Source organism: Cherax quadricarinatus, chromosome 40 (genome assembly GCF_038502225.1).
Source record: "Cherax quadricarinatus isolate ZL_2023a chromosome 40, ASM3850222v1, whole genome shotgun sequence".
Lineage (NCBI taxonomy): Eukaryota > Metazoa > Arthropoda > Malacostraca > Decapoda > Parastacidae > Cherax > Cherax quadricarinatus.
Genome location: NC_091331.1, coordinates 10,266,514 through 10,276,513, shown reverse-complemented (window position 1 = coordinate 10,276,513; position 10,000 = coordinate 10,266,514). Strand labels below are relative to the sequence as shown.

General features: G+C 44.2%; 1 protein-coding gene across 1 annotated transcript in view; it reads left to right on the top strand.

Annotated features, from left to right (window-relative positions):
- The first annotated feature begins 8,362 nt into the window (after positions 1 to 8,362).
- The window catches only part of rl (Mitogen-activated protein kinase rl), a 60,028-nt gene continuing 58,390 nt past the window's right edge, over positions 8,363 to 10,000 (top strand). The window contains exon 1 of the mRNA XM_053774865.2: positions 8,363 to 8,521. Within this exon, the coding sequence (XP_053630840.1) occupies positions 8,409 to 8,521 (113 nt within the window). The 5' untranslated portion in view covers positions 8,363 to 8,408. The remainder of the gene's footprint in view (positions 8,522 to 10,000) is intronic.

Sequence of the window (10,000 nt, the reverse complement as noted above, 5' to 3'; positions counted from 1 at the left end):
CTAAGTGTCTAGAAGTAAATACACACAGATCTAAATGGATTTTGAAAAATATGCAATTGCATTAAGTTTTATAACCTGCATGAACTGTATCACTGTAGACAACAAGAGCATTTCACCCCTCCATGGAATATGTGTCCATTTAATATCACATATCTGCAAGTCCCTCCCAAGAAGCTCATTGCTAGTAATCCCTTCCTTAAATCACTTGTTAAAGCAACTGCTCCAGAAGAAATTTCTCGCCTAGCTTGTAGTAATAACCTGCAGTTTACCTGGAGAGAGTTCCGGGGGTCAATGCCCCCGCGGCCCGGTCTGTGACCAGGCCTCATGGTGGATCAGGGCCTGATTAACCAGGCTGTTACTGCTGGCTGCACGCAATCCAACGTACGAGCCACAGCCCGGCTGGTCAGGTACCGACTTCAAGTGCTTGTCTAGTGCCTGCTTGAAGACAGCCAGGGGTCTATTGGTAATCCCCCTTATGTATGCTGGGAAGCAGTTGAAAAGTCTTGGGCCCCTGACACTTATTGTGTTGTCTCTTAACGTGCTAGTGACACCCCTGCTTTTCACTGGGGGGATGTTGCAGCGTCTGCCGAGTCTTTTGCTTTCGTAGTAAGTGATTTTCGTGTGCAAGTTTGGTACTAGTCTCTCTAGGATTTTCCAGGTGTATATTCAGAATTTGGGAAACACAAGCCTATCTGATGTTATCCTGACGCCAAATGACTTTGAACAGGCGATAAATGACATGCCCATGCACTCTGCCCCAGGGGCAGACTCATGGAACTCCGTGTTCATCAAGAACTGCAAGAAGCCCCTATCACGAGCTTTTACCATCCTATGGAGAGGAAGCATGGACACGGGGGTCGTCCCACAGTTACTAAAAACAATAGACATAGCCCCACTCCACAAAGGGGGCAGTAAAGCAATAGCAAAGAACTACAGACCGATAGCACTAACCTCCCAAATCATGAAAATCTTTGAAAGGGTCCTAAGAAGCAAGATCACCACCCATATAGAAACCCATCAGTTACACAACCCAGGGCAACATGGGTTTAGAACAGGTCGCTCCTGTCTGTCTCAACTATTGGATCATTACGACAAGGTCCTAGATGCACTAGAAGACAAAAAGAATGCAGATGTAATATATACAGACTTTGCAAAAGCCTTCGACAAGTGTGACCATGGCGTAATAGCGCACAAAATGCGTGCTTAAGGAATAACAGGAAAAGTCGGTCGATGGATCTATAATTTCCTCACAAACAGAACACAAAGAGTAGTAGTCAACAGAGTCAAGTCTGAGGCGGCTACGGTGAAAAGCTCTGTTCCGCAAGGCACAGTACTCGCTCCCATCTTATTTCTCATCCTCATATCAGACATAGACAAAGATGTCAGCCTCAGCACCGTGTCTTCCTTTGCAGATGACACCCGAATCTGCATGCCAGTGTCTTTCATTGCAGACACTGCAAGACTCTAGGTGGACATCAACCAAATCTTTCAATGGATTGCAGAAAACAATATGAAGTTCAACGATGAGAAATTTCAATTACTCCGATATGGTAAACATGAGGAAATTAAAATTTCATCAGAGTATAAAACAAATTTCAGCCACACAATAGAGCGAAAAACTAATGTCAAAGACCTGGGAGTGATCATGTCGGAGGATCTCACCTTCAAGGACCATAACATTGTATCAATCGCAGCTGCTAGAAAAATGACAGGATGGATAATGAGAACCTTCAAAACTAGGGATGCCAAGCCCATGATGACACTCTTCAGGTCGCTTGTTCTATCTAGGCTGGAATATTGCTGCACACTAACAGCACCTTTCAAGGCAGGCGAAACTGCTGACCTAGAAAATGTACAGAGAACCTTCACGGCGCACATAACGGAGATAAAACACCTCAATTACTGGGAGCGCTTGAGGTTTCTAAACCTGTACTCCCTGGAACGCAGGTGGGAGAAATACATGATTACAGGGGTGTCACTAGCACGCTTAGAGACAACACAATAAGTGTCAGGGGCCCAAGACTGTTCAACTGCCTCCCAGCATACGTAAGGGGGATTACCAATAGACCCTTGGCTGTCTTCAAGCAGGCATTGGACAGGCACCTAAAGTCGGTACCTGACCAGCCGGGCTGTGGCTCGTAAGTTGGATTGCGTGCAGCCAGCAGTAACAGCCTGGTTGATCAGGCCCTGTTCCACCATGAGGCCTGGTCACAGACCGGGCCGCGGGGGCGTTGACCCCCGGAACTCCCTCCAGGTAAACATTGTATAATAATAAGGTATTAAAAGTACCTGAATGGAAATGTCACTGACTTTTGTTTGGGTTATCCTAGGTTCTCTACACATATTACCTGGAGTTTACCTGGAGAGAGTTCCGGGGGTCAACGCCCCCGCGGCCCGGTCTGTGACCAGGCCTCATGGTGGAACAGGGCCTGATCAATCAGGCTGTTACTGCTGGCTGCACGCAATCCAACGTACGAACCACAGCCCAATTGGTCAGGTACCGACTTTAGGTGCTTGTCCACTGCCTGCTTGAAGACACATATGCTGCTATGTATGATAATCTATGTCACTGTATTTGTGTATACCTGAATAAACTTACTTAACCTACATCTTAAGCTATCTAAAGTTCTTGCTTCAATAATGGGAGTTTGTCCGACTCATCTACATCTGATGCCAAACCAGTATTCTTTCTATATTCTTTCTGAATCTAAATTTCTTCAACTTGAATTCGTTGTTGTGAATCCTGTCTTGGTTAGATATTTTTCAACATGCTATGTATTCCATTTTTATTTATGTTGTTCATTTTTTTACACTTCAGTCATATCTCCCCTAATTCTGTGCCTTTCTAAAGAGCGCAACTTTAATGCCTTCAGTCTCTTTTGGCAGGAAAACCCTCAGTGTATTTCATCTACACTCACAAACAATAGTAGTTACGACAACCCCACTCCAAGTGATTTTCTAGTGGCAGGAAACGGAAAAAGAAAATGGAAGGAAATAACAAAAATAGTCCACCACCTTGGAGCCTTGTTGGACTGGAGGCACAGCCAGTGGCCCCCCATGGCACTCCAGAACTACAACTACTGATGCCAAAAACAAAATCCCCCCAAGAAACACAGAATATAACCTCGTTTATATTTACCTGGAGTATATACCTGTACAGAATTCCGGGGAGTCAGCGCCCCCGCGGCGGCCTCATGGTGGATCAGGGCCTGATCAACCAGGCTGTTACTGCTGGCCGCACGTAATCCAACGTACGAACCACAGCCCGGCTGGTCAGGTACTGATTTTAGGTGCCTGTCCAGTGCCTGATTGAAGGCAGCCAGGGGTCTATTGGTAATCCCCCTTATGTATGCTGGGAGGCAGTTAAACAGTCTTGGGCCCCTGACACTTATTGCTTTGTCTTTTATCGTGCTAGTGACACCCCTGCTTTTCATTGGGAGGATGTTGCACCGTCTGCCGAGTCTTTTGCTTTCGTAGTGAGTGATTTTCGTGTGCAAGTTTGGTACTAGTCCCTCTAGGATTTTCCAGGTGTATATAATCATGTATCTCTCCCTCCTGCGTTCCAGGGAGTACAGGTTTAGGAACTTCAAGCATTCCCAGTAATTGAGGTGGTTTATCGCAGTTATGAGTGCCATGAAGGTTCTCTGTACATTTTCTAGGTCAGCAGTTTCACCTGCCTTGAAAGGTGCTGTTAGTGTGCAGCAATATTCCAGCCTAGATAGAACAAGCAACCTGAAGAGTGTCATCATGGGCTTGGCATCCCTAGTTTTGAAGGTTCTCATTATCCATCCTGTCATTTTTCTAGCAGATGCGATTGATACAATGTTATGGTCCTTGAAGGTGAGATCCTCCGACATGATCACTCCCAGGTCTTTGACGTTAGTTTTTCACTCTATTGTGTGGTTAGAATTTGTTTTATACTCCGATGAAGTTCTAATTTCCTCGACAATCCAAACGATTTTTTCATGAATGAGCCTCAAAATTCCATCAATGTATGCCAGATTTCCGATATTACCCTAACTCTGATAGACTTCGAAAAAGCCGTTGATAACATGCCCGTGCACTCAGCCCCATGCCCAGGCTCGTGGAACTCTGTGTTCATTAACTGCAAGAAACCCTTTCGCGTGCCCCAAGTATACTATAGAGAAGGAGCTTAGACATGGGTGAAATTCAACAGTCACTTAAAACAACGGATATAGCCCCACTCCATAAAGGTGGCAGAAAAGCATTAACAGAGCTTTTGACCATAGCCGCCTCAGACTTTACTCTGTTGACTACCACTCTTTGTTCTATTTGTCAGGAAATTATAGACCCATCTATCAACTTTTCCTGTTATTCCTTTGGCACGCATTTTGTGCGCTATTACACCATGGTCACTCTTGTCGAAGGCTTTTGCAAAGTCTGTGTATATTACATCTGCATTCTTTTTGTCTTCCAGTGCATCCAGGACCTTGTCGTAGTGATCCAGTAGTTGGGACAGACAGGAGCGACCTGCTCTAAACCCATGCTGCCCTGGGTTGTGTAACTGATGGGTATCTAGATGGGTGGCGATCTTGCTTCTTAGGACCCTTTCAAAGATTTTTATGATATGTGATGTTAGCGCTATCGGTCTGTAGTTCTTTGCTATTGCTTTACTGCCCCCTTTGTGGAGTGGGGCTATGTCTGTTGTTTTTAGTAACTGTGGGACGACCCCAGTGTCCATGATTCCTCTCCACAGGATGTTAAACGCACGTGATAGGGGCTTCTTGCAGCTCTTGATGAACACGGAGTTCATGAGTCCGGCCCTGGGGCAGAGTGCATGGGCATGTCATTTATTGCCTGTTCGAAGTTATTTGGCGTCAGGATAGCGTCAGCTGGGCTTGTGTTTACCAAATTCTGTGGCTCTCTCATAAAAAAATCAGTTAGATCTTCGACTCTCAGTCTGGTTAGTGGCTTGCTAAAAACTGAGTCATATTGCGACTTGAGTAGCTCACTCAATTCTTTGCTGTCATCTGTGTAGGACCCATCTTGTTTAAGTAGGGGCCCAATAGTGGATGTTGTTCTCGACTTTGATTTGGCATAAGAAAATAAATACTTTGGGTTTCTTTCGATTTAATTTATGGCTTTTAGTTCTTCCCGCGATTCCTGACTCCTATAAGATTACTTAAGCCTTAGTTCGATGTTAGCCATTTCTCTGACCAGTGTCTCCCTACTCATTACAGATATATTGGCCTCTTTTAGCCGCTCTGTTATTCTTTTCCTTCGCCTGTAAAGGGAGCGCCTGTCTCTTTCTATTTTACATCTACTCCTCCTTTTTCTTAAAGGAATATGCCTTGAGCATACATCAAGTGCCACAGAGTTAATCTGTTTTAGGCATAAGTCGGGGTCTTTGGTGCTTAGTCTGTCTTCCCAGCTTATATCATTTAGGACTTGGTTTACTTGCTCCCACTTTATGCTCTTGTTATTGAAGTTGAATTTGGTGAAGGCTCCCTCGGGACTGATCACATTTTGTCTGTCTGGGGCTCCGCGCATACATGTCTGAACCTCGATTATGTTGTGATCTGAGTATATTGTTTTTGATATGGTGACATTTCGTATCAGATCATCATTGTTAGTGAAGATGAGGTCCAGTGTATTCTCCAGTCTAGCAGACTCTATTATTTGCTGGTTTAAGGTGAATTTTGCGCAGAGATTCAAAAGCTCATGTGTGTGTGTTCTCAACTGAGCTGCCTCCTGGTGTATGTAGTCCAACGTACAAACCACAGCCCGGCTGATCTGGAACCGACTTTAAGTATCTGTCCAGTTCCCTCTTGAAGGCAGCCAGGAGCCTATTGATAATTCCCCTTATGCCTAATGGGAAGCTGTTGAACAGTCGTGGGCGCCGGACACTTACGGTGTTTTCTCTTAGTGTACCGATGGCGCCCCTACTTTTCATTGGGGGTATTTTGCATCGCCTGCCAAGTCTTTTACTTTCGTAGGGAGTGGTTTCTGTGTCCTGATTTGGGATCATCCCTTCTAGGATTTTCCAAGTGTAGATTATGATATATCTCTCTCGCCTGCGTTCCAACGAGTACAAGTCAAGTGCTTCCAAGCGTTCCCAGTAGTTGAGGTGTTTGATAGAACTCATATGTGCAGTAAAGGTTCTTTGTACACTCTCTAGATCTGCAATTTCACCTGCTTTGAGCGGAGATGCTAATGTGCAGCAATATTCCAGCCTAGAGAGAACAAGTGTTTTGAAAAGGACCATCACTTGCTTGGCATCTCTTGTTTTGAATGTTCTCATTGTCCATCCTATCATTTTCTTTGCAGTTGTGATCGTGGCACTGTTGTGATCCTTGAAAGTGAGAGTATCAAAGATTCCCAATGGAAATGAGCAAGACTGAGTGTCTTTCTTGGCTAATCCTGGATTTCTTCTCGCTGAAGAGGACCTCAGTTGTAGGCCTTGAGCACTCTATTGTTTCATTTTCTTGTAGGTTGGCTTGTACCAGTGACCAGTCGATAGAGTATTCAGTTCAAATAATAACTGTCTGTGAATCGATCCCCGGCATGGGTGGAAACCTTGAGGATGTTTCCTTACACCTGCTGCCCCTGTTCACCTAGCAGCAATTAGGTACCTGGGCGTTAGTAGACTGTCGTGGGTCGCATCCTGGAGGACAGTATTAGAGGACCCTAATGGAAATCACAGTCCTCCATGACATCATTACAGTTGTGACCGGATGTGGAAGTGTGAATTGCTCATTACTCTATAATTTGTTCATGATTGTAGCCAAAGTATAAACGTAAGTAACCATTCTACAGAATTCATTACCTTTGTAACTTGTGAGCTCATTACCTTTGTACCTAGTTCAGCTATCAAAACTTTGGGGGCCCAGTGCCTGGACCCATTACGTACCTCTGTAATCTGTAAATACCTTTGTAACTTGTCATGATTGTGACCAGACTTACCTGGAGTTCATTACCTTTGTAAATTGTGAGTTCATTACCTTTGTAAATTGTGAGTTCATTACCTTTGTAAATTGTGAGTTCATTACCTCTGTAACTTGCTCAGCTATCAAAACTTTGGAGTCCAGTCCCTGGACCAATTATGTACCTCTGTAATCTTTTGACTACCGCCCACAGGATGGGTATGGGGTGCATAATAAACATATTAAACTAACTAAACCATGACATACTGACCTTATTAGGTTATTCATGGTGACTAGGTTAAAAATTCGAACAATATCTTATCTTATCTTATGCTTATTTAGAAATGTAATATTAAAGCACTCCTTGTTCTTTTTCCATTCCGAATAAAGTCCCTAGCCTTGTTTGCTCCTCTTAGTATATTATGTCGTAATCATATATCTCTTCTTATATTGTGTGTTTAGAGAAATAAAACTGATATTTCTTTGAATGTCCATATTTTTTTTGTATTCAGTGTTGTCCATTACTACCATCTCTTCACTCCATTCTCTTTATGCAGTAGTCCCTGGGGAAATTTACATTTGTAACCATATCGTATAACTTGGTTTCCGTAATTGTGATGAGGTCTAGGATTTCTTTAACTATATCATTTAGCCTGTTTTGACTGCGATCTTATCTATGTATTTTTAATGTACGTTCCTGTGGCCAGAGCATGTTTGATTTTTGTGTACGACTGTAGGCACACAATTTCTGTAGTGGCCAGTATTGTCTACGTTATGTAATGTTCTATAGGTGTTGAAGGAGTTGCAGTACTTGCCCTGAAAGCCATAATTGTCCATATGAAACAGTTTTAGTAACATCCTGTAGAAAGACGATAGCTGAGAGCTTGGACCGGATGAGTAGGACGTGACTGACAGCAGCGGACTGCTACCAAATATACATATATAAATGAACTTACTGGCTACCTTTTTACTTGTGTGAGTGTCAGGAGGACATTACGGAACCGGTGTATGAGTTACTGCAGTAAAATATCAGATATGGATGGAGTTTTGAGATGAGGGGAGAGAGAGAGGATGCTGTTGTGCCTTGACAACGCTGGCTCTCCATGACGTCATGCTGCGGTGTGTTTAAATGGCATCTCTCACAGTCGTTCTATTCATCTTATGGACCAAATTGTTTTCATTCCAGTGTCTAGTGTTCCAAGTACACTTATCGTGCTTATAATTCTGGGATATATTAAGGCTAGTGTGTGCTCTACCCGAACAATAAAGAGCTATAACGTCAATACCGTTCCAATAATATTAATTTTATTTGATATGCACGTACTAATAAAGAAAAGAGCGCTCATTAATTCATCTATATTCTATACTATAGACAACGGATATACGACTCACAGAGAATAAATATATGAGATTTTCATGTCAAGAATAGGGAGGGTAGAGGAGGTTTTAGAAGCCTGCGTGTTGCTAGTGAGGAAGCAGCTGGCGTTTAGTTGTTATCTGGACGGCATCAGAGAAACACTCACAATGACGGAAGATCGGCCAGCAGAGGGAGAAATTGTCAGGTGTCAGTTGTTTGAGGTGGGCCCACGCTACTTCAACCTCTCCTACATAGGAGAAGGAGCCTATGGCATGGTAGTGTAAGTATCCTGCACGCCCGGGCACAGGCAGCCCAGCTAAGGAAAGATGGACTTGTTGTGCTCCTGGATTATTGATCAGTGTTGGCCCGTATTAGTAGACGGTAAAGAGAGAGAGAGAGGGAGAAAGGAGGAGGGTGGAGGGGAGAGAGGGAAGGGTGGATAAGGAGATAAGTGATGTTGAGAAGCAGGGACGTAGAGGTAGACCTCACCTGGAAGCTTGAAGGAAGGTGTGTAAATAAGAGCAGTACCTGGCCTCTCCAAGGCTGTTTGTAGCCCACCTCGATAACAAGTCTCCCTCCCTCCGCCCACCCAGCTATCTTACCCACTTCACAGGCTGTCCTGCCCACCTCACTGCTAGCCTGCCTACCTCACCACTTGTCCTGACCACCTCATCACTTTTCCTGACAGCCTCAGCACTTTTCCTGACAGCCTCAGCACTTTTCCTGACAGCCTCAGCACTTTTCCTGCCTACCGCAGCACTTATCTTGCCCATCTCTTAATGTATCCTTCCTGCCTTATTGCTATCCTATTCTGACCATGTCAGTGCTATTCTGCCTATCACCTTACTGCTATCTGCCCACCTCAGTGTTATCCTGCCTTTCACCTTACTGGTATCCTGCCCACCTCTGCTATCCTGACTGACCTCAGTTATCTTGTCCACCTCAAGGCTGTCCTGTTCACACCACATGGCTGTTTTTATTCACCACATGGCTGTCATTTCTGCCTCATAGATATCATGCCCTTCTCAAGGCTAACTTGCCCACCAAAAGGCTATCTTGCCCACTTCAATGCTGTCTTGCACACCACAAGGCTGTCTTGCCCACCACAGGGCTATCTTGCCCACCACAAGGCTGTCTTGCCCACTTCAAGGCTGTCTTGCCCACCACAAGGCTGTCTTGCCCACCACAAGGCTGTCTTGCCCACCACAAGGCTGTCTTGCCCACCACAAGGCTGTCTTGCCCACCACAAGGCTGTCTTGCCCACCTTACAGATATCTTGTGCATCTCAAAGCTAACTTGCTTGTGCCTCATAGCTTTCTAGCCCATCTTAAGGATATCCTACTTACCTCAGTTATTGTGCATATTATCACTGTCTTGCCCTTCAGAAGGAGGAGTGTCATGAATCTTTATGTAAATGACTTGCTCATTAGTGTTAAGTACAAACTCCCATTGTATGCAAATGACAATGCTGTGTTGATTTAAATGTTAGGAAAATTCCCACAGGGTAGAGCTAATGTACTATCACTGGAACTAGGGTCTTGCAGTGTAAGGTTAAGAGATAAACTGTTGCTATACTTAGGAAAAATGGCAACCAGATTATTTGGCTCAAAAGGTGAACTGAAAAGTGTGAATTTTTTATGGTATGGTATAACAAGAAATCTATTCCAAAAGTAATTTCAGTGAAATATCTTATTAAGATCTTTGCATCTTGTCAAGGGAGGCATACCTTGATGTTGGTGAGGGGCTCTTGATCCCTTGA